At 36.0% G+C, this 26,202-nt stretch overlaps 1 protein-coding gene across 4 annotated transcripts in view; it reads right to left on the bottom strand.

Moving 5' to 3' along the window:
* The window catches only part of PLS1 (plastin 1), a 115,031-nt gene that overhangs the window by 7,985 nt on the left and 80,844 nt on the right, over window positions 1-26,202 (bottom strand). For all 4 annotated transcript variants that reach the window (XM_054481244.2, XM_063662271.1, XM_063662273.1 and 1 more), the window contains 9 exons: window positions 25,605-25,686; window positions 21,399-21,564; window positions 21,175-21,317; window positions 19,195-19,287; window positions 15,763-15,958; window positions 11,026-11,104; window positions 7,554-7,668; window positions 1,612-1,745; window positions 1,027-1,150 (listed from right to left, as the gene is read on the bottom strand). In XM_054481244.2, coding sequence (XP_054337219.1) covers window positions 1,027-1,150; window positions 1,612-1,745; window positions 7,554-7,668; window positions 11,026-11,104; window positions 15,763-15,958; window positions 19,195-19,287; window positions 21,175-21,317; window positions 21,399-21,564; window positions 25,605-25,686 — 1,132 coding nt within the window. The remainder of the gene's footprint in view (window positions 1-1,026; window positions 1,151-1,611; window positions 1,746-7,553; window positions 7,669-11,025; window positions 11,105-15,762; window positions 15,959-19,194; window positions 19,288-21,174; window positions 21,318-21,398; window positions 21,565-25,604; window positions 25,687-26,202) is intronic.

The raw sequence follows: 26,202 nt of genomic DNA, 5'->3' as shown, positions 1-26,202 counted from the left end.
AAACCCACAAATTTATTGCTAGTTTTTCACACATAATAAAATCACAAACACAAGGCTCACTGAATTAATGTGTACAAGCAGACATGCTTATTTGTAGCTAACATCGGCTTGCATGCAAAAGCAAAACACAATGGAAATGCATGAAAATTAGTGGGTATGTATGTACAGATTACATTTTGAGTGCTTTATGAATCATCCACAAATGCTTGGAAGTGAGTGTTAAGTGCCATTATGAAGCTAGATGACAAGATTTTTTTTTTTTCCTACCAGTTTTCTCAATTCCCACTTGAATCGGTTTGGCTGGCTCTGTTATGCCTTGGAAATGATGTCAATACAATTCTGAGACTGCTGCTAGGGAGCACAAAACATTATAGGTCCTATATAAACAATGGCTTCTTATCTTTTTCATTTGATAACTGGATTTTTTTTGGCTCTGTTCTGTTTATTTTTTAAGATTAGATTACCAGAGTCAGATAATATTAACCTACATTTATACTTAACTGGACAACCAATCAAAAATTTAGTAATTAAAACTGAATATTTCAAGTTTACACAGGCCAAATAATTAGTATGTCTAAACTCACAAATCATGTTTCTGACATACAACATTAATATATTTCTAAACCAAACCAATGTAATTTCCAATAAAAATTCGTTCCTGGCCGGGTACGGTGGCTCATGCCTGTAATCCCAACACTTTGGGAGGCTGAGGCGGGCGGATCATGAGCTCAGGAGATCAAGACCATCCTGGCTAACATGGTGAAACCCCATGTCTACTAAAAATACAAAAAAAAAAAAAAAAAAAAATTAGCCGGGTGTGGTGGCGGGCACCTGTAGTCCCAGCTACTCAGGAGGCTGAGGCAGGAGAATGGCGTGAACCTGGGAGGCACAGCTTGCAGTGAGCCAAGATCACGCCACTGCACACCAGCCTGGGTGACAGAGCGAGACTCCATCACCAAAAAAAAAAAAAAAAAAAATTCCTTCCTATACCTACAAAAAAAAAATTTTTTTAGGACTCTTGATTACCTTGAAGCTGGAAATAGAAGTCTTTTTGTTTGCACTTTTAAGAGTCTGATTGACCCATTTAATTATAATTTCATCATTTACTTTTTCACCCTCTCCAAGATCCGATAACACATTCAATGTGTACCTGCAACAGAAAAGATGTATATTTGAGACTGAAAAGGGTGAAATTTGCTTTCACATAATTTATATCAATGTTTAGATAAATACTTAAGAAATAGTTCCGTTCTAATAAATATTTCTAATTTTAGTCTGGCATTTGCACCCAGTTACATTCCAAAGTTACAAACCTCATTAATCAGAAACAAAAACTACAACATGGTATTTTTAAAACTTAAAGCAATTCCTTATGAAGCCATTTTTAAGAGGCATTAATAAAAGTGATAGTGTTTCTGGATATTGACCCATTTTTAAATAAAATATAATTTACAAAAAAACTATAATCAACAGTAAATCCTTTAAAAATTAAAATATTTTGCATTGTATATTTCTTCTGTGTTCATCATTGTTCAAAAATAGCTAAAAGTTTAGTTCAGATTACTTGTTGGAGGAAACAGGCAGTGTTGCTACCAACATATCAGCCTTTACCTTCTCATCAGCTGCCATACCAATGCCAGGGTAAGTGTTGAATTCCCTTCATTTAGGTCCTGCCCAGCAATGCCAACCAAGGAGAATTTGGCCTTGTTCTTCCCAAGTTCCACTGCATAGTTACAGTTTTCAATCTATAAATAAGTAAAAGTTTGGGTATAAAAACAGATTTTTAAAAACATATCTCCAGAATACGCCAGCCTAGTTCAGCCATCTGAAAAACAATTATGACACCTTAAATTTATATGACCAATTTCATAATAATAATTTGTCCAGGGAAAGCAAGGACATAATTATTTCCATTTTATAGTTGAAGATATTAAAGCACCGAGTGGGTTAACCTAGATAGAGGAACAACTGGCCGGTAAGTTTTAAGATCCCTTCCTACTCTAAAAGTCTTGACTATCCAGGCTGGGCGTGTTCGCTTACGCCTGTGATCCTAGCACTTTGGGAGGCCAAGGCAGGTGGATCACCTGAGGTCAAGAGTTCGAGACCAGCCTGGCCAACATGGTGAAACCTCATCTCTACTAAAAATACAAAAGTTAGCCAGGTGTGGTGGCGGGTGCCTGTAATCCCAGCTACTCAGGAGGCTAAGGCAGGAGAATCGCTTGAACCCGGGAGGTGGAGGTTGCAGTGAGCCAAGATTGTACCACTGCCCTCTAGCCTGGGCAACAGAGCAAAAACTCCGTCTCAAAAAAAAAAAAAAAAAAAAAAATTCTTGACTATCCAAGATGAAATAGCTTATTAATGGCACATCTGTGACTAAAAACCTAGGTTTCCTGCTTTCCTTTAATAGAAGTAATAGATGATGTTTTGTCTAGATTTAAAATTTAAAAATAGAGAAGAAAGTAATTGTTTTATTAAGAATCTAACTTCATCTCCGATATTCTTTACCCAGATCTTACTCATCCTCTGAAATTCAGCTTTTGGCCCACTTTCTTCAATAAAGGCTTATCCTTAACTGTACCAACTAATAATGATCTATCCTTTCCTTGAACTCCTAAGAATGCTTACTTTGTAATGCTTATGCACCATCTTCTACTATACTTAGCCTTGTATGTGTTTCCTTTCAACAACTAGAGTATAAGCTTCTTCTAAAGGACAAAAATTTTTACGTGCACAAATCTATATCATACTGTCCCCACTCCCAGCACAATGCCCTGCCTAAAATAAGAATCTGATACATAAACACCTAATAAATTGTTTACCCTCCCCAACCACACACACATACTTCTTTCCAGTGGTATAAGTCCAGTTAGGTCCTTTCTCTAATAATTTTTTTTGTCTATCCTGGAGTCAATAGGGTTTTTTATCTCCATCATCTACTGCTGTGTTTCTTACATCAGAACTTATAAATTCTTATGTATCTGAGTCTTTTTGCTCCAGTGAAATTATAAGCTCTCATAATCTTATATCACCAGTAGAACAAAAGTGCTTACACTAAGTACTTTTTGGAATAAACACTTAAGAGGAGAACACTACTTTTCCTAATTTTCTTCCACGAGTTAGTTAAGGTACCATTACAAAACAGTCTAACCTAAGGTACACAGATACATTTTTCCCAATAGTAAGAAAATATTTCCAGGAAATGTGAGACAGCTAATACAATAAGAGAATTTGTACAAATATATGGTTATTGTTCTTTAAAAAAGAGAATCCAAATTCCCAAAGTTCAATTTACTAAAAATAAAAATGGAAGATCTTTGAACCTGCTGTAACATCTGCCTGGCTCACTTCACAAATTGAATAAAATGTTGGATATATATTCATTATTTTAAAATCCAAGGAGAAGCTGGGTGTGGTGGCACATGCCTGTAGTCCCAGCTACTTAGGCTGAGGCAGGAGGATCACTTAAGGGCAGGAGTTCAAGGCTGTAGTGTGCTATAATCACGCCTGTGAATAGCATGCACTCCAGCCTGGGCACCATAGTGAAACCCTACTTCTAAAAAATTTTTTAAAGAATTTTTTAATGCAGAGATAATATTCCAAAACATTTTTTGGAATCATATTATAGGCTTAGCCTGCTTAAAAGAAATGTATGCTATAAGAATATAGACTTTAAAAAATAGAATAGATTCCTAATATATAGAAAATAACATTAGCACTTAAATTATTTAACACTGTGTACAGGAGAGTAAAAAGACAGCATATTTACCATGGACACCCATTTCAGTGGGAGAATTTTATAGCAAACTGCAGTAATCACATGTGTAAAATGTGTTTCAATGAAGAGCCATCTGCTTTACAGTCCTACCAAAGTTCCTAAGGGAGATGATGGTGAGAAAGGAGTTCAGGGTTGCTAGTATAGAGGCCTAAGAATATATTGATATGACCAGCATTGAAAAAGAAACTGGAAATAGGTGCTGACATAAGGGAAAGCATATATTCTTTTATGGGCAATATTTGGTTCCAAATTTGGCAGAACACTTCTAAGAGATCTAGAGAGGTACCAAACTAGAGAAAGAATGAGAAATTAGGTTCCTAGAGGTAATCCATGTGTATGGTAATACAGGTTGAGTATCCCTAATCTGAAAATCCAAAAACCCAAAATACTCCAAACTCTAAAACTTTTTGAGCACCAACACAATACTCAAAAGAAAAGCTAATTGGAGCATTTCAGATTTTCAGCTTAAGGATGCTCAACCAGTATACTGCAAATATTCCAATATCTGAAATATGTCTGGTCCCAAGCATTTTGGATAAGGGATACTCAACCTGCAATTAAAACACTAAAAACAGATCTGCTCCCTGAGGGTGTAAATATAAAAGTTAAGACCTTTGGGCCAAGAACCAGGCCTTGGAAATACTGAGTTCTCAGGCTAAAAGATGAAGAACCTATGAAAGGTAAGAATAAGCACAAAGCAAGAAAAACTTGGAGTGCAGTCTCACAGTTAACGGAAGAAATGATTACTGTATCAGTCCATTTTCACACTGCTGATAAAGACATATCCAAGACTGGGAAGAAAAAGAGGTTTAATTGGACTTACAGTTCCACATGGCTGGGAAGGCCTTAGAATCATGGCAGGAAGCAAAAGGCACTATTTACATGGTGGCAGCAAGGGAAAATGAGGAAGATGCAAAAGCGGAAACCCCTGATAAAACCATCAGATCTCTTAAGTCTTATTCACTACAATGAGAACAGTATGGGGGAACTGCCCCCATGATTCAAACTATCTCCCACTGGGTCCCTCCCACAATACATGGGAATATGGGAGTACAATTCAAGATGAGATTTGGGTGGAGACACAGCCAAACCATATCAATTACCAAGTACTTTAAATGCTTTGGACAAAAATGAAGCTTAGATCATTTGGACAATGAGAAGAGTTACATAATGGGACACAAGGGTTCAAGTGAAAAGAAATACTTAAAAGTAAAGAAGAAGGCCGGGCACAGTGGCTCACGCCTGTAATTCCAGCACTTTGGGAGGCCAAGGCAGGTGGACCACGAGGTCAGGAGACAAGACCATCCTGGCTAACACAGTGAAACCCCATCTCTACTAAAAATACAAAAAAATTAGCCGAGCGTGGTGGCAGGCACCTGTAGTCCCAGCTACTCAGGAGGCTGAGGCAGGAGAATGGCATGAACCTGGGAGGCAGAGCTTGCAGTTAGCCGAGATCATGCCACTGCACTCCAGCCTGGGCAACAGAGCGAGACTCCATCTCAAATAAATAAATAAATAAATAAATAAATAAATAAATAAATAAAATAATAATAATAATGAAGAAAGGCTATTTTAATGGTGCAGCTTTAAGAACTTTGTAAGCGAAGGAAAGTGACATGTATTGATTATTGCCCAAATTCCATAAAATAATTCCCTGTGATACTGTGTCATGAAAGTACTGCTTCTTCATTTTTTAAAAATCTTGAATTTATTTCAGGCTTTATGTTTCATTCTATACTTGTTGAAAAAGTATTCTGCATATGATTCATTTGTGACATATGTATTTATTTGTAGTTCACATTAAAATTCCAGGTATAATGAATGGTTAATTTCTGTTTTCCTGTTACATTTTGCATTCAAAATTTTGGAGAAAAAACTTACATGAAATTAGTCAATAAATTTTCTGAATTCTACTCCCATGAAAAGAAGTATATGCAAATCAAATGAAATTAAAAATGCAAGCAGTCCAATGACTAGAAATGCTGAAAAATATGAGCAACTCTGTATTATTATACCACCCATTTAACTACTTTAATACTATGATGTATTTCCCTTTAAAAGTCTTTAAAAATTTTTTTCTTTAAAATTAGTGTCTATAAATACATTTTCATTCTATAGATGTGGAAAACTAAAAGTCCCTTTTGAATACATCTCTGTGTGTGTTATGTATTTTAAACAAATTAGATTCATATTATGTATATATATAATTTTGTGTCCTGCTCATTTCCCTACCACTATTACTAAAACACTATTTTTTGTTAGTTTGATTACACTTTAAGTTCTGGTATACATGTGCAGAACATGCAGGATAGTTAACATAGGTATACACGTGTCATGGTGGTTTTCTGCACCCATCAAGCCATCATCTAGGTTTTTTTTTTTTTTTTTTGAGACAGAGTTTTGCTTTCTCACCCAGGCTGCAGTGCAATGGCACATCTCGGCTCACTGCAACCTCCGCCTCCCGGGTTCAAGCCATTCTCCTGCCTCAGCCTCCTGAGTAGCTGGGATTACAGGCGCCTGCCACTACACTCGGCTAATTTTTTGTATTTTTAGTAGAGACAGGCTTTCACTATGTTGGCCAGCCTGGCCTCAAACTCCTGACCTCATGATCCACCTGCCTCAGCCTCCCAAAATGCTGGGATTACAGGTGGTGTAAGCCACTGCGCCCGGCCCCCATCATCTAGGTTTTAAGCCCTGCATGCATTAGGTATTTGTCCTAATGCTCTCCCTCCCCTTGCCCCCCAACCCCTGACAGGTCTGGGTGTGTGATGTTCCCCTCCCTGTGTCCATGTGTCCTCATTGTTCAACTCCCACTTAAGAGTGAGAACATGCAGTGTTTGGTTTTCTGTTCCTGTCAAACACTATTTTTAATGGCACATTTTACTGCATCTTATGGGTGTATCAATTTTATTAACCCTTTACTGAACAACTAGGTTGTTTTCTTGTGTGCTGTATAAACATTGCTATGATTAGCATTTTGCCACAAAACTTTGTGTCTTTCTGATTTTTTCATGAGGATAGGTGGAAAAAGGTGAAATTAGGTCAAAAGATTTTTTGGAAGATTAATATGTATTGACAAACTGGTTTTAGGAAGATTATACAAATGAATACTTCCTCTTACATTGGATGCAGTTCAATAGTTTCTCGTTTTAAATTGCATTTCTTTATTCTGGGTGAAAAGTTTTTCATATGTCTACTATTCATCATTATTTTTCTATGAATTGTTCACTCATGTGTGTTTCCCATTTTGCTATTACTATTTCAGTAGCTCTTCAACTTTCTTCCCTAGAACTCATAATATTCACTTTTGTTTACCATGTACCATATCGTAGTTGTTTGCACACATATTTCCCTAATTTATTTAGGCTTTCCTGAGGACCAACTCCATGCTTTATACTTTTTTTTTTTACGTCCTGCATAACACTGTATAGGTATTAGGTAATTGATAAATATCTGTTGAATAAATGAGTGGATAACCAATAAAAATTCAGAACGTTATACCAATTGTAAAAAAAGAATACATTTACAGTACATCTCAAAGAACATTAAGTACTATGACTTGATAAAGATGAAAATAGTTATATAAAGTGTCTGACTAGAGGGATTGCCTTCATCTTTGCATTTATTAAAGCAAACTTGTAAAAAGGCTATTAAGCTTAACACATTTTGGTCTGAATCAGAATTGTGGGGACAGAGCACGTTTAACTTCATGAAACTCTAAATTCTTTGTTTCATATCAGAACAATAACAATATATCCATGGCCATTATTTCATTCACCTTCTTCATGTTCCCTCCAAGGGCAGGATAAGGAGGTTTGTTGACATGGCTCCAGTTGACTGGCACTCGGATCATCTCATAGAGCTGAAAGATCACTAAAGCATCTGCAAGGTCACTAAAACAGGAAGGAAAAGCAGATAAAGGAGGAGGAAATGTTGGGTACTACCTAATTTTATTAAGTACACTGGAGACAGACTTATATCTTTAAGAACATAAGTCATTTAATCCTTAAAGAATGACAGGACATATCATTTGACCCAGAACTTCCAGTCTAAGAATCTGTCCAAAATGTTTACATAAATATTTACAAAGGTATACATCCAAGGACATTCATTGCCACAATATTTATAAATTTGGAAGCAACTTAAGTGCCTGGCAGTAGGGAGCTGTTAAGTAAACTATACTATAAACTCCTTAGCCACCATTGGACATAAGGTAGATCTCTATGTATTGATGTGAAAAGCTTTGCAAGACATATCAAATTTTAAAAAGCAAATGGCAGAACACTTCATACAATTTGATCTCATTTATTTAAAAAAATTTAGAGTCAAATGTATTTATATACCTATATATGCTAAGGACAGTTAATACAATTACCTCTATCAGGTAAAGAAAGAGGCCAGGAAAAGGGGAGTGTGAGAGAGTAAGGGTGGAATATTTGATTTTATTCCATATACTTACATACTTCTTGAAACTTGTACAGTAAGAATAAGTTCATGTATTATTTATACATTATTTTTTAACTTAAAAAATAATTACAGGAAAATCACAATAGCTACTCAGTAGGCAGCTGTTTGTGTTCAGGAATGAGAGTTAAGAGGAAGGAACTTATGAACAAGTAGGAATTCTCGAAGTAAAAATATTACTACTTTGGATTCAGAAAAATATGTTCTCCTGAGAAGGTTAACGTATGCCTGTTTAGTCTATTTTCAATGCTGTATGCTAAGGACATAAAGCAATAGCAATTGATTTTTTAAATTGCTAGCTTTGTGATATATTATATGGCTTTTCTCCTCCAACAGCTTGTCCAATAAGTTATGTTTCGCTAAGGTTAGTATTAAATTACTTTGCATTCTCTGAGCACAAACCATATGGCAGTGAAGGGAGCTGGGCCCAGTACTGGGTGATAGATGGAGAAAGTCTGATATGAAGGTAATTAAGATCTGAGTAGATTATCTTTAGGCACATGAAACATTCTGTATAAAAAAAGAATCACTAAAGTATTTCTATAGGTTCTGGAATCTTATGTTTCATGTATTTTTCTTTTTTACTTTAAATGAATTCATTCTCATTCCTGTCTAGTATGGTATTATTATTAGTAGTAGTAGTATTTTGCAAATAGAACTGAGGTCCAGAGAGTTTAAATGATTTCCAGAGACTTCAAGATGAGTTCCAGAACCAACTGGTCATAGAAAAACTCTAGGACTAACAGTTCTTGAAATATATAACATTTTAGAGAAGAGAATTTTCAGTGAAAATCTAGCTGTTTTGGTATGGGCTGGCTATACTATAGGCAGGAACCTAAAAATTCTTGGGGGTGGGTTTAGGAATATGATGCAGACACAATTCTATGGACACATGGTTCCACTGTCAACTAGATGTCCACCTACTGTTCTTCTACATCTGACAGTTCTCCAAGATTATGTTACTTTTAAGAATTTTCTGAAAGTAACAGTTCTTTCTGCAAGAAAAAATACTGTATGCTCAGAAGCCCTATGCTGGTATTTCTTGAATAAAGATATTCTTCAGATATCTTTAGCTAAAAGGTTTGGTCAATTCTTTTTTCCACTGTCAGTGATAGAACTCTAGTGTTCCTGACATTTATGAAATAATTACATGAGTATCAACAAATCTTAATCTGCTATTTTTAAGCTTACTCTTTAATTATAGAAAAATACATGCTCATGGTTCAAAAAAATGCAATCATGTTTAAGTTACTAAGATTAAAAGTAAAAGTCTTGGGCATGGTGGCCCACGCCTGTAATCCCAGCACTTTGGGAGGCCGAGGCAGGCAGATCACCTGAGGTCAGGAGTTCGCGACCGGCCTGACCAACATGGAGAAACCCCATCTCTCCTAAAAATACAAAATTAGCTGGGTATGGTGGCACATGCCTGTAATCCCAGCTACTCGGGAGGCTGAGGCAGGAGAATCACTTGAACCAGGGAGGCGGAGGTTGCGGTGAGCCGAGATCACGCCATTGCACTCCAGCCTGGGCAACAAGAGTGAAACTCCATCTCAAATAAATAAATAAGTAAGTAAGTCAGTCTCCTTACTATTCTCTACTCCTACTACCCAGGCTACATACAGTTTGCTATGTACCTCTCTAGATTTTCTTTTAAAATTCGAATACAAATATCTACACACTCAAATTGTAAACAAAATGGGATCATACTAGACCTGTTATTCTTTTTTCTTGAATATATATTATAGACATTCTTTCAAATCAGTCCATAAAAAGTGAATCCCTCCTCACCTTCAATATTTGTTTTAACTTCCTTGCTACTGTAACAGGAGCTCTGGTCTAATTGACATATATCTCCTGTCTTCCAGCTGAAATTTACACACTCTTCAAGAGCTTTACAAATATGGGTCTATCACATCAAAGCCAGTTACCATAATAAGGTAACACTGGTTTTCAATTTTAAAGAACATTGTGAATAAACACCAAGGAGCAGAAATTACAACATCGTAAATCCTCAGTGAACCAGTGAACTTGGCCTGTTGTGACATTAATCTTCTTTAAGGAGTTAATCATAATCTTGTTTAAGGAGTTTCTTGGGTATGTAAATTATTAATATATTTAGCTAATTAGAACTTTTTTCTAAAAAAAAATACAACTAGCTGAAGTTGGCTTCTTTTGCACTTTATCAAGGCAGGCTGGTAGATTGTATAATAAAGAGAGAAGAATGGTTTCCTCTCATCCACACTTAGAAAGATGCATCATTAGCCCAGGAATTGATTTAGTAAAATATTTTCTTAGCCCTACTAATGTCAATAATCTGTTATCATTTTTTAAACAAGAAAGAATGAGATAAGCTATAACAATTTTTCAAGGAAAACAAGTTACTTTTACAAATTAGAAAAAAAATACACAAAAATTATGGAATAATTAAGTTTTTGGCAAAAATAAATGAAAAATGACATAATAAAAATACTGATATAACAACAATTTATCAGTTATTACTGTTACTCTAATCTGTTAAAGTTGAAATTATTTTTACAATCAATAACTATAAAAGAGTAAGGATTATCTTTACTGATTTACGTATATCATCAAAAACATAACTATTATTCCTTTTTTGAATAGTAGCTTTCTTTTAAAATCCATTATACTGCCAATTCCCAGCATCCTGAAACTCTAAAAATTGGCTAAAATTCTTGCAACTTGAGAAAATGTTCCATTTAAACATGCCTACAGTTTGAAACTTGAAAAGTTAGACCCTGACAGTAAAGCTGAAACAAAATATGTACCTGTACAAATGATTAATGTATGGGTTGACTCCCAAGGAATTCATCCAGTTCCGAAATGTTCTCTCTTCCTTGCTCTCTCCTAGAATAGACACAAGCTCACACTGATGACTCAGGACAAAAGGAACCAGGAACTATATGTTAAACCATTCTAGCAGGTACAAACTGGTCAAACCTACCTTGCCATGGTTCTTTAGATACTACAGTTTCTTTAAAGGGAGAAAAAAAGTCTCTTAATGCCAAAGTCCCTTCTTTCCTACTATCTAGGAAGCCTCTATTTGCTCTAAATCTCTCTTTCTAGATTCCCTTTGATGTCTGTGAACTAGTACGGAGCCATGGGTTTCTCTGCCTAGAAATAACAGATACACTTCTGTGGTCTATAATTATGATTAGATGCAAAAGGGATTCACTAAACATTAATAAAAACAAAATGTTTTCGCAGTCAGGGTAACATTAGCACATTAAACACAAATAGAAAAGTTATACCTTTCTCGGTGCAGTGTTTCTAAATTTGTACAAATTACGGTTTTACATAGGAAAGTTTCTCAGCACACAAACCTACACTTTACACCACACAATGAAGGGCAGAGGGGATTACAGGTAAATATAAAAACACACAATGAGGGGAATATAACTATTTTACAGGCTTCCTGAGTTAGTTTAGATTATCATTACTGAAAATACATAAGGAACACAGACCCAATACAGGTTGATAAGAGAAAGACACATTTCATCATAGTAAGTTCCTGGACCTCAAAGATCCCCTCAAGGAGATAACTCCTTCAGGTGCTGTTATTTAACCCTACCTCCCTGAGCATTCCCTTTGTAACAGTGCTTACATCATCTATAAGGAAAATGCAGGTTATGGTATACCACAAAGTGAGCAGGGATGTGGGCTGGCTCTGCCACTGTCTGCCTTCTACTCATCTCCTGATTGCAAATAGTTCTAAGTAACTATCATGGTTATTTGTTCTTTGGCAAAGTTATTAGACAGTGGAATGGCCTAGTTTACATCTTATCACCAGACTCCTGAAAAACTGAAACATTCATATCTGTCATCACTTCTAAGTTATAGGCAAGTTCAAGTCACTCTCTAGATTTTGGCCCATGTGAGACTCACAGGACAATTTGGCACATAAATCTATAATCATCTGCGTTCCAGGGGCTCGTTCGTATAGAGCCATTGCAACAGTCATCTTCACACTGAGTGCCAAAGACAGTATAACCTGCACACCCATGATAGGAACCCAAGCCTTGTGAGATCTAAAGGATTCTATTATTTGTGCCAACTGTTCAGGAAATAATCTACCCACTGTAGTTTCATGTGATTTCAATGCCATTATCTAACAGCTTTCCCAGAATCTGCTTTAATTATTGCTCTATTATGTAGCCCTATAATTTCTTGCTTAAATTTTGTTCCCTCTGGTCTGCATAAAAGGTAACTGATCAGTCTGTTGTATCTGCTAACGCCACTTTATAATAAACAGTCTACATGAGAATCTTTTTTTAAGAAGAACCAAGCTAAACTAAATATTTCTAGAATCCATGCCAGCCTTATTTGTAGGAATTATTAAACAGGTATAAATTAAATCTATGAACTATCCCCAAAGTGACATAAATATAAACATACTATGATCAATAACTTGATGCCTTTGATTTGGATTTACCTCTCAGTTGTTTCTCTATTACTATCTATCATAAAGATATATATATATTTTTCTCTAATAGTTACAGAAGTTTTACATTTTTCCATCTAGGAAAATCTAAATGTCTTAAAATTATGAAGATTAATAGTGCCATAATGGTTTAATTTTTAATTAAAATATCCAAATTCTGTTGAACCTAATGATGCAGTGAATAATATTTTAAAATAACTAAACTTGCATTTTGATTGAGTTCTGAAACTATCTTCAGGGTTTCATATTTCTTCCTATTGTTCTCAACTGATTATATAATTATTTTAATTTTTGATACCTGGAAAGTAAAATAGATTTTATAAATGAGCATTTATTTATCTAATAACATTTCAAAGTGTCTTGGTAAATAAATGCTCAAAGCTAGAGGCACTATGCATTTGTGCAACAGCCATGGTAAAGCATTACAAAGATATATGTATTCCAGATTGGAAAATGTTGTCTGGATTATAGACAGCTAAAGCAATCTTAGAAGTAAAACCTTTTTTCCCCCTAGATCTGATATACAATTTCAAAAAGTAAAATCTTAATTGCTGATATACAAGATTGAAAGAACTATAAAACATTCTTTTCGTTTGCAGGCTCAATTTGACATCTACAAATAATAAAAAATAGTAATAAAAATAACAAATATCTTAGAAGTAGGCTACTAAGAGGGAAAAAAGGAATTAACATATATTTAACACTCAAATGTGCTGTGACATATGAAGTGCTTTCCTCCTCCCTATTAATAAACACATACTGTATTCTTTCATTCATGATCACATTTAGCTTGCTCTGTAACTCTTCAAATTAAGTTTATTAGTCTTGTTTTATATATGAAAAAACCAAGGCTCACAGAGGTCATTCAGATTAAATAGTGGAACTATGATTTGAACAAAGTCTGATAGTTTGTGGCCTGTGTACCTTCTGTAACCATAAATGAATTCTGAGATGATCTTTCTATACGTAGCCCACATATCTGGTTCAATTTGATGTGAGCGTTTAATATTTAATTGTGTTTTATTTAATTCCCTAGAGAGAAAATTATCTGCCAATGAGGACATACTAACATATGAATTTGGGATGTGATATGATCAAGCTTCAAATTTCATAGGGATATATTAAAACATAAATTTACAGAGGAAAATAATCCAATGACAGTCAAAGTCAAATACATTTTTGGCAGATGTATGAGGACATACATAATAAAGATGACTGATAAATATTTCCCATGTTATCTTAATAGACAGCAAATAATAATGGAAATATTTAGCAATCCTATTCACACTGAAAAATTCCAAAAGCATGCTGAACACTAGCAAAAAGAATTCAAACATGAAAAATAAGAGAGCGAGCAAGTTGGAAAAGATATCTAGCAAGAATTCAGTGACTATAAAAAGCAGATCATTTTTAATATGCCATTCTAAACAATGCCTTCTACTGACAGAGGGATTTTGAAATTTTCCAGACTGATAAAACCTAACAGTGTTGCTTTTGCTTATTTTTTTTCAAGTTCTAATCTCTCACCCTAAATTTCTCTTTGCTGAAAAATCTACATTTTTTGTCTATTTTCCCTCTCAGTTACATATCTACATAGAAAATATAATCTTTATTTTATTTTACGGGACCTTCAAGAAGAATGAATTACTCATATTCTTCGAAGAATATATTTGTTAAATCTGAAACGCCGTTCATTAATCACAAAACTGTAATTATAAGGTGACAAGGACACTGGAACTTTGGTTATGGCAGTCAAGCAGAAAAAGATCATGAAATTGATTTCTCATTCTGTCTCACTGGGAAAGAAGGGATAAGTGTGAGTTTTGTGAGAGAATGAACACTGAGATCATGAATACCGCGCATCATATTCTCCCTACCAAGAAGAATCCCTGCTTTCTCCAAACCAGGGCAACTAGCAAGAAAAATCTTAAGATGGGCGCCTTCCTCTGACAACTGCCTTTCCCTTCAACAACTGCCATTACCACTGCCACTGTTTTTACTTTAAGTTCTGATACTAATGTGGGTGTGTTGGTATGTATGAGAGTGGGAGAAAAAAGAAAGGCTGGGAAACAAGTGAGTAAGAACTGGGTATTGAGAATGTTTTGTCATTATGATTCATATATTGTAAGCTTCAATGACGTTCAGTAAATATAACATAGCTAATTGATACAAAATAATATGTTATAGAACCTAAATGAATCCTTTCAAAGATTACTTGACATTTTGTCACAGGAGAAGGATAAAGATTTTACATCAAATCATGAATTCCAGTTCTCAAAATTGAGTTCTAATGTGTTTACAACTACAATATCCCATCATTATAGAAGGCAAATTAGGTAGAAATTTTACAAAATCAAAGCTTTGTTCTGCTATTCTAATGAAGTTTTATTTGTGTTTCATTCTATGGGCATATTAAGAGAGAAATAACACAGCATGAACAATGCAAAAAGTAAAATATCAACCCAGATGGAGAGAATAAATGTTACTAAATAAAAAGAACATTCAGAATGAATATATTTATAGAGTATAGAAAAGTACTAAATACAGTACCTACATTAGGAGGGGTCAAATCTGCATTTCATGAAGCAAAATAGGAAAGTATTATATATTATGAGACAGATAACGATAGACCACACAAAAGACAAATAATGAACACTGTAATTTTTTTCATGTACACTAAAAACCTTAAAAAGAGAACAATACTAGAGTCAAACTGGACCTTTCAAAGGAGAAAAACACCTACAAATAATTATTTTATTCTAATAGATAATTCATTGTCCATATTGGTGATAGAGCTGTTATGTGATCATTTATGAGAATATTTTAAATGTATGATAGTTTTCACTAACCTCTTATGGAGAAATAAAAGATAAGATTTACCCCAGCATTCTCTTTTAACCAAAGCCAGCAACCACCTTCCATAATTTTAATTTTTCAATAGATACACATGCCTACACACACTAAATTGCATTTCTCACCACAATCCCCTATCTCTGACGGTGAAGTAAGACAATACTGTAAGAAGATAAATATAGCAAGTCAATTAAAGGCAGAAAGAACGCACCTTCCAGTAAATTCATATCGATGTCATTATTATTCGGCTTGTGCAGGCATGGGTATGTGTTAAACAAATTAGCTACAAAAGCTAAATTAAGTTTAGGATTGCCTGAAACCACATCTGCAGGAGTAACAAACTGCTTGCAGCCCAGTTTATCTGCTTCTTGAAGCATGAGTCCAGCACGCTTCAGGTCATTTGTCTCCTAAACAATAAAACAAAAATGGTTACAATTGAAGTTTTAATTGGCATAATTTTTATTGGTATACATATTTATAAGCAATTACTTTTCCACAAATATATCAAATAATAACTCAAAATAAGATCAAAATGTGCAGTAATTCCAAGTCAACTTACCCATTCCTTTATTTATTTATGTATTTAGAGACAGAGTTTTACTCTGTTCCCCAGGCTGGAGTGCAGTGGCGTGATCTTGGCTCACTGCAACCTCTGCCTCTTAGGTTCAAGTGATTCTCCTCCCTCAGCCCCTGAGTAGCTGGGATCACAGACACATGCCACTATGCCCAGCTAATTTTTGTATTTTTAGTAGAGACAGGGTTTTGCCATGTTGGCCAGGCTGGTTTCGAACTCCTAATCCGCCCACCTCCGCCTCCCAAAGTGCTGGGATTATAGCTGTGAGCCACTACTCCCAGCCCCCGTGCCTTTTAAGTTAAAAGGAAAAAAGTCTCTGAATTTCCTTGCTGGGATAACTGAGTTATATTTTACCCTTTTTGCTAAAATACTCAGCAAAATCCTCAAATATTGTATCAGTAAGCTCCTACTGGTCGCACTACAGGTAACTTATTCAAGACCAGCTAGTAGAGTGCCCTCTGGATAACAGGCATAGTTATCATACCCACTGTACACTGAGTGACATTTCCAGAAGGCTCTTCTTGATGAAAAACAATTTGAAATACATATTTTAAAAATTAAAATCATAGGGAAAAGCACCTTTCACAACTGCAAAACCCTGGAAACAAATGACACAACCCAAATACCTATAAACAGGAGAGTAGATGAATGAATTTGTATAGTCACACGATGACATCCAATATGGGTAACTCTTAGAGATACAAGTTCAAAAAGAAGTACTAGAAATTTAAGTATAACATGATAAACTTTAAAGGAAGTTAAAAGTAAAATGAAGAATTTAATTTTATAAGGGATACATTTGGATGAAGGGAAACTACATAAAAAGAAAAGCAAAACAACAATGAACACAAGATTCAAGACTGGGGTTACCACACTGGGCTAAAACAGAAATGGAATAGGGAAGAACTGTACAGAAAATGTAATGTCAAGGTTTTAGTTTTCCTGTTAGATTGAAAGTTCATGAGGCTTGTTACAATTTCAAAACAAACAACCACACACAAAAATAAATTTAAAAATGGGTATGCACAGACCCATATGAGTATATCATGACCAAAGATAACCTAATTCTGTGCACCAGAGTTGCAAAATAATTAATCATGTAAATGAAATCAGAGAAAGCAACAGATTATTAAATTAATGAAGAAAAGTTACCATTGTAGACATCAAAAAATGACAATATGTGGCTGGACGTGGTGGCTCATGCCTGTAATCCCAGCACTTTGGGAGGCAGAGGCAGGCGGATCACTTGAGGTCAGGAATTTGAGACCAGCCTAGCCAACATGGTGAAACCCCGACTCTACTAAAAATACAAAAATTAACCAGGTGTGGTGGTGTGCACCTGTAATCCCAGCTACTCAGGAAGCGGAGGTAGGAGAATCACTTGAGCCCAGGAGGCGGAGGTTGCCGTGAGCCAAGATTGTGTCACTGCACTCCAGCCCAGGCGACAGAGCAAGACTCCATCTAAAAAAAAAACCAAACAAACAAATAAAGACAACATGTGGACCTTATTTTAGATCTTAATTCAAATAAACTATAAAAAAATGGCATTTATGAGGCAAGTGGAAATGTCAACATTGACTAGATATTTTGATGATGTTACAGATTGTTGTAATTTTTTAAGGTATGATAAGGTATTGTGGTTTTACTTTAAAAGTGTCTTTATCTTTTAGAAATATATATTGAAATATTTATCCATGAAGTAATGTCTAGGATTTGCTTCAAAATAATATAGGAGAGGAAGGAAATAGGGAATAAATGAGAGAAGATTGACCATGAATTGGCAGATGTTGAAACTGAGGGATGAGTACCTGATAGTTTAGTATACTAAGTCTGTTCTCTTGAATATATTCAAAATTTTCCATAAGTTTAAGTTCCTAATTTTTTTTACTTAAAATGATTTGCACATTTTACAGAGCATTGCAATACTGTGTTTCTGAAATGTGTCATTATAATAATGTGAGATATAATTAATTAGTAATGACTCAAGTTGCCTTTAAAACCAAATGTTACGAACGCCGCACTTTAAGTACATGACATATTTTCATACAATCTATTATCTGACCAAATTTTAATGTTTAGAATTCAAGTTTGTCCAACCCATGGCCGGTGGGTCACATGCGGCCCAGGACAGCTTTGAATGTGGCCCAGCACAAATTTGTAAACTTTCTTAAAACATTAGATTTTTTTGCACCTTTTTTTGTTTTTGTTTTTTTAAGCTCATCAGCTATTGTTAGTGTTAGTGTATTTTATGTGTGACCCAAGACAATTCTTCTTCTAATGTGGCCCAGGGAAGCCAAAAGACTGGACATCCTGATTTAGATAGAACCATCCCTGGTATTTATAACTTATGCTAAAAGAATGAGATTCCTAGGAAGTATGCTTGGTAGGTCAGAATCTGTATCAGTCCTTCCTACACCATAAATACTAGGAATATCTATTTTTATTTTGTATATTTCTAAATATAAGCTGGTAAAACTGATAATTGATTGCTTAAAAATCTAACAACAGGTTGTTGCTTCCTTTCCTGGCATATGCTGACAGTCAAAAGAGCACCCTGGTGAGTTCCAATTGCCTTGTACCAGGGAAACGTGAATGTAGGATTGATTCCACAAATACTCCAGGTCACAATTACGCAGTTCCCTTTCTTCTGTCATGACAGCCAGTTGGCTTGACATGGAGGCTTGGAGCCTTGGGCATGGAAAAAACTTCCATAGAGCAAAGCACCAAACTTTAATGGAGGGCTGAGGGCTCTACTGGGAAATGCTGCTTGTAGAGAACTGTACTCTAAATTTGACTGTACCTGCTACTCAAATTCAAATTCATAGTCAGAAAGTAGAACAGTGGTTACCAGGGCCTGGGGGAAGGGGAAAATGGGGAGTTATTGTTTAATGAGTGCAGAATTTCCCTACAGGATGATGAAAAGTTTGTAGAGATGGATAATGGTGATAGCTGCACAACAATGCAAATGTACTGAATGCCACTGAACTGAACACTGAAAATGACAAAAATGGTAAATTTTCTATGTCTATTTTACCACAATATATTTTAAAAGTTAAAAATTGCACTCACATTAATTCCTGAAAGGTCAATGGCAATGGCAGGTCCATCTTCCCCACCTTTAGGGGCAATCTGATTAAGCAGATGAAAATAGGCTCTTGAGTCCTTCAAGGAAAGATATGAAATAGCATTTTTAAAATGAATAAAATCATCATTGAATTTAGGGAAAACAAGTGCTCAAACTGAAGAAATTGCCTCTATCTCAAAGAATGGAATAACTTTAAAAATACAGAATTACTTGTAGGTTCCTGAATGTACCATGCTGTTTCACACTTCAGAGCTTCAAAGCAATCCTGTTTCACACCTCAGAGTTTATAGCAATGCTGTTTCCTGCACCTGGATACCCTCCCTTACTTTTCCATCTGTTTACACACCCAAGCATCAACATCAGTTAAGATTCAGGTCAAGTATTAGCTCCTGGAAGCCTTCCCTGGATTCTCTAGGATGAACTAAGAACCCCTCTTCTGTAGTGCACAGCACCCCTTGCCTACCTTAATAAGTAAACAGTGATGACACTATTAAATCATCCAATGTCATTGTCTCCAAAGATGGATATATAGTTCTTCCCCATGCATACATTAACTCTTCCCACCAAAAGGCAGAAGCTATTTCCTGTCCTCTTTAATTTGGATGGGCCTTATGATTCACTTTAACTAAGAGAATGCTGTGAAAGTGATGTTCTGGGGCTTCCACGCCCAAATCTTAAGAGCTTCTGCTTCCTCTCTCTTAAAGTTAACCTCTACATAAGAAGTCCAACTATATGAGACTATCATGCTGTGAGGAAGCCTGAGCTCACCATGTAGAGAGGCTTTGTGGAGGAGCACTGAGGCACCAGACATGTGACTGAGGCCTTTGTGTACTTTCCAGATGAGCCCAACTGACAGCTGAATGTAATTGAGTTAGTAATCCCAGCCAAAACCATGTGAAGCAGAAGAACCACCCAGCCAAGATGCATCTACCCACAAAATGATGAGAAATAATCATTATTTAAGCAAATTTTGCATAATTTGCTATATAGCAATAGGTAACTGAAATATCCCTCTGGTACATGTTTGTCTCTGAGAAGAATTGGCAAGCTTCTCAAGAGCTGAGTCTTTGCATCCCCTGGGCATAATGCCCTTCAGAAAGAGCTGAATAAATGTTTGATTAGCTGAATTTTCAGAGATTTCAGAGTAAGAGAAATCTCCCAAATAAACTTTCAAATATAATAGCGTATAGTAGATGAAAGCAGAGAAATAAAATGTCACTTCAAATTGAGAGACTGTCCTGTAGGCCATAATGGAAAAAGATAACCTGACTGAAGGTTATATAGCTAAAGAGGGAACATGAATTAGAGCCAGCACTGATTACTCTTGGGGGGCAGGCTGGGGGAGGACATAAAGAAACAGAGAGAAGAAAAAAGTCACAGCGACCTGGCTTGGCAATGCCCATCCAGGCAGTAACCAAGGGAAAGCTGTCATGAGACAAAAATGCCTGTTATAGTTTCCTTGACAAGATTATCCCAGTAGAGAGGGAAGTGTTTTAAGCTACCCTGGTTAAGGCACATACCTTAAGATCCCCTTTGTTTACTGATTCTCTGTGCCCTCAGATAATCTGATTTCCTGTTAGCTGGTTATTGGCAAAGTGGGAGTGAGAGTGTTAAACCAGTAAATAGATATAATTATTAGTCCAAATGAACAGACTGACATCCTCATTATAATCTAGCAGATCTGTGGCATGAAAAATGAGAGAGTGTGTTTTAATCTGTTGAGGCTAGCACCTCTTTCCTCTCACAGTCAGTTGAGTTCTTATTAAAAGCCAATATATCTGGTTTTTAGAAAATATATATTTTGTGAATATAATTGGGGGATCTACTTCACATAGTAATGCAAATTTTCATTTTCTATCCCAAGCGTTCTTGTGAATTTAATTCAAATTTACGTCTGAAGTCCTTTTATTTTTACACTGCACATCCTTATTTCATGTCACAAATTTGAACATTTAAATATAAACCTTAATGTCTTGGCTGAAGTTGCTGATGGTATGCCATCCTGCATTGGTCAGATGGTAGTTCACCCATCGCAGCAGTAACTCCTCGGGAGAAAGCTTCATCAGCTCCTCTAGTTCCTCACCTTCATTTAACAATGCAATCAGAGCTGAGGGCAAAACAGCGAAATGTAAATTCTTCCCATAGCAAGTACATGTCAATGAACAGCAAATATTTCTAATGATCTTACCTTCATTCCTGGAAATCTCAATATCAGCAAAAAGGCCAACTTTGATGATCTGCCAGAGAAGTCCCAAGACCAAGTGAGGTTTTCCTTCTTTGAGATCTGATGCACCAATGTTGACCACTGTACAACCAATGGCCGAGGCAGAATTCAGAGCTAGGTTTAAATTTTCCTGAATTGCCAAAAAAAAAAAGTACACATGAGGAAGTCCTTTCTAAGGTCTTATCTCGAAAAATTATCTATAAGAAACAATGGGCTGCCAAATTTCAGATTTATAAATCTAATATTTATACAATGAAAATACCACTATTCAAAAAAAAAAAAAATCACATGGTTTTAACTGTTACTTTATATGCCAATGACTTTCAAATCCCTATTTCCACCCAGACCTCCTCTGAGTCCCCACTCTAAGCTCTGTATCTATATATGTACTTGGTTATGTCTACCTGGATGTTCTGCCAATACCTCAAACTCAACGTGATATTTTTGTAAAGTGCTCATTTGGAAGCACTTCTTTAAAAAATGATGTACAATTAGGTTTTAAGATAATTTTAAAGTAACTCTTAAGATGGATTTTACAGATGAGGAAACTGCAGCACTGACAGGTTCCACAGTGGAAAGGCCAGGGTCTGATCCCAGTGGTCTCCCGAGCCCATCCTCTTTATTTATTTATTTATTTATTTTGAGACAGAGTCTCGTTCTGTCACCCAGGCTGGAGTGCAATGGCACTATCTTGGCTCACTGCAAGCTCCGCCTCCTGGGCTCACATCATTCTCCTGCCTCAGCCTCCTGAGTAGCTGAGACTACAGGCGCCCGCCACCACGCCCGGCTAATTTTTTGTGTTTTTAGTAGAGACGGCGCTTCACCATGTTAGCCAGGATGGTCTAGATCTCCTGACCTCGTGATCTGCCCGCCTCGGCCTCCCAAAGTGCTGGGATTACAGGCGTGAGCCACCGCACCTGGCCCAGAGCCCATCCTCTTAATCGCCATGCATTACTGCCATTCTCATATTGTAGCAGTAATAGCAACAATTTAATGCGCTGGTCACCACAGCAGCAAAGCATAGAGGTTCTCAAAGCATAGTGAATATTTCAGCGGCTTCCTCCTATAGTGTGCTGAAGTGATTTATTGAGCTCCAAGTAAATAAATGGCTGTATCTTTGGGGGATCGTCTGGGGTGATTAAAATAAGCATTTTGAATTATTTTTGTAGTAGTATTAAGCAATGTTCATTTAAATACCGTTCTCCTGAAAGAAGCAGCAGAACCAGAGAAGCCTTCAATATTTTTATAACCTCATAATTCACTACAAATAAACATAAACATGAAAAAATTAACAGCAAATTACAAATACTTTGTGGAAATCTAAGATTTTTAATAACTTCAGGTGTTTTTAATTAACACTCCTGCTTCAAATGTTTTTTAAGTTACCTTAAATCAAATCTATGCAACTTTCAAGAGACAGCTTCTGCTGATTTAGGCATGATCACTAATATTTTTCTCTTTGCTTCCAAGAGCATAAATGATGTTTGCTCCAGTTGTGATTCCCCAGAATGCATCAGCAGGGGAAAGAACTGGACTGAAAATTAAGCCAATAATAGTATTAATCTCACAATAACCCATTTCATATGCAGTTTACAGCATGGTACTGTGGGCCAAAAGAAGTGTGTAATTTCGCTAAATTGATTGCAATACTAGTAAGAACCAAAACCTACCACTACTCTCAGCCTGGACAATGACAAACAAAACCACATCTTACTGCCTACATTAATATGACCTTGTGTGCTATCCTCTTGTCTTCACTGGCATGACTTTACTCTCTGTCTTCATTAGCATGATCTTATTCTTCCAGGAGTCTTGACCCTAGGCAAAAGGTCTGATTTTTCACTGCAGGCGCTACCTAAAAGACCCATTAACTCTTCAAAGAAAACATCAATGACAGTTTATACTCTAAGGTTCTTTGACTTCCTCACCTTAAAATCCTCCCCTTGCTATTTCCACCAGTCTTGGGCTGGGGTATTGAGAATCTTGCCCAATCTTGCCCTCTTGCCCCCTCTCATATTGAAAGACCTGCCCTAAACCACAATCCCAATTCTCAGATGCTGCCCTCACTTTCCCAGCATCAAGACACTAACAAAGCTTTGCAAGTATTTTCTCTTACTGCGTTAAACAGTTAACTCAGCTTTGTCTTATCAATGGGTTGTGTTGGTCATATAGGAGAAAAACCGCTTTTGATGTTAATTTTATTCAAAGATGTTTGCTTTACAAGCATATCAAATGTCTTAAAGTAATTTGGCTTTAAAAAATGGGTAGAAAATAAGGAGTTGCAACATGTTTCTTTCAAGTAAATGGTAGTTTCTACTTGATAAATACAACATTATTGCCCTACCAGTTAGTAGGGAATGGAATGGCCACACTAAGCTACTTCTAAACATCTTAAGAACAAGAAGTAACAGGAGAACCCCATGGAGAAGTTGCTATACAATTCTTACCATGGACAACTGCCCTGAATGCCCAGCCTTCCTGAAGACTCGTGTTGATGCAGAAAGATAGGGACAGTAGGGAACCACAAACAACTGGGACACAAGAGAGGTGGCCCTGCCTTCTTAGGGCAGTGGTACATGGTTAGGCTTGGACTGTCTAACAGGTTCCCTCATTTCCTGTTATCGTCGAGAAGTACAGAATTGGATGTTGACTACATGGCTTTCTTGTCCCCTGCTTGCTAATAGGTCAATAATGTTGCATATCACTAATAGAAATTACCATTCTTGAAGAAGCCTATTTCCAGTTGCAATTGCCAGATTATTTTTCACATGTTGTACTGGGATCTTCATCTAATATCCATGATTACTGAAAATATTCACATCTATCTTATTTATAGAATATATACATGACCTTTTTTTGGTCACTCAATCTGAACTACAGCATTTCTTACTATCATATACATTTATTGCTTGGTTTTACTTTTAACATTTATATTTAGTGCATTAAAGAAAATAAAGAAAAAATATTCTATAAGTATTTTGCGGTAGCCACAGTGTGGATCTGAGAGGCTATCATGCAGTTTTATTTTTAAAGATAGCACACTTCCAAAATATGCAGGGGGTAATAGTCTATAGAAGACTAGCTTTCTATAGAAGACTCAACAATTTTAGTGAAATCAAGGATTGCACTTGCCAAACGAAGGACCCAGGTTAGCAGTAGCTGAATTTTAATAGCTACTACTGTGACTACACCTTAAATAGTTGCTATTACTACCACCACATGAGATTGGCAGTATAACACAGTGATTAAGAAATGAGCTCTGGCACTAGACGACTGGGATCACATCCTGGCTCTGCCTCTGTATAACCTGTCAGTGCCTCAGTTTCCTCATCTATAAAATCATAGTATATACCTTATTATAAAGTTGCTGGGAGGATAATTTACATAGTGTGTTTAGAACAGTGACTGATACCCAGTAAGTACTCAGTAAATATTAATATCCACTCATTGTTCTAGAGATTTTGAGGGGGAAAGTGTGGTAAGTATAAATACCTGGACTTATACAAGATCTGTATGGAGGAGCCAACTACAGAACAATTTAGTACAAAAAGATTAGTTCAAAATTTTGTGAAATGATAAAACTGCAGTGTTCTTTTTCAACCACCTAATAAGAGCACTGGCATCAAACAGGTGTTCATTAATAAATAATTCAACAATTATAATAATATAAACTGAATACTACAGCTTAAGTAAGTGCATCCAAAGTACCTTGAATCTTCATTTCATTCATTACAAAATCCAACTGAATTTTTATTTAATAAAAATCCGGTTTTGGCCAGGCATGGTGGCTCATGCCTATAATTCCAGCATTTTGGGAGGCTGAAGCAGGAAGATCACTTGAGGCCACTAGTTCAAGACCAGACTGAGCAACATAGCAAGACCCCATCTCCACAAAAACTTTAAAAAATTAGCAGGGCATAGTGGTACATGCTTATAGTCCTAACAACTCAGAAAGCTGAGGTTGGAGGATCACTTGATCCCAGGAGTTTGAGGTTACAGTGATCTATATTGGGGGGCATAGCAAGACCCTCGTCTCTTTAAAAGACAGTTTTTATAGGAGAATAACATTACATTAAATCAAAGGTTTTATCTGGGTCCAAGCATTCATTAATAAAGGTCTTATATTTCTCAGCATAGTAACATGATAATAAGCAAAGGGCAAATACTTACAGAAATAGTGAATGGCGTGAGCTTTTTCTTATTGATGGCTCTTTCATCAATTGTATCTGGTTCAGATAAGTTGATCATTTTGCTAAAGAGAAAATGAGAATAATTTAGTTTAATACTCCAAGAAATTTTTTTAGTTTATTATTGCAAACAGCCAAAATAGATAAATTTTGAAAATAACAATTCATTACTTTAAAATATTAAACAGTGAGCCAGGCATGGTGGCACGTGCATATAATCTCAGCTACTTGAGAGGCTGAGCCCAAGAGTTTGAAGCCAGCCTGTATAAAACAGAGAGACTTCATCTCAAAAAATAATAATAATGAATTAAACTATAATTCATGCCAGGAACTTTATTCTTAAAATCCAAGAAATATTTCCATTCCTAAAACAAATCCATCACTCACTGCAATAGTAATCTTAGCATTTCTCCTAATTTTTTTTAACCATCCTGAATTTTCTTTTTTTTTTTTTAAGAGGGAGTCTACCTCTGTCACCCAGGCTGGAATGCAGTGGTGTGATCTCAGCTCACTGCAACCTCCACCTCCTGGGTTCAAGTGATACTCCTGCCTCAGCCTCCTGAGTAGCTGGGATTACAGGT

Source organism: Pongo pygmaeus, chromosome 2, assembly GCF_028885625.2.
Source record: "Pongo pygmaeus isolate AG05252 chromosome 2, NHGRI_mPonPyg2-v2.0_pri, whole genome shotgun sequence".
Classification (NCBI taxonomy): Eukaryota; Metazoa; Chordata; class Mammalia; order Primates; family Hominidae; genus Pongo; species Pongo pygmaeus.
This window is presented reverse-complemented; position numbering and strand designations above follow the sequence as displayed.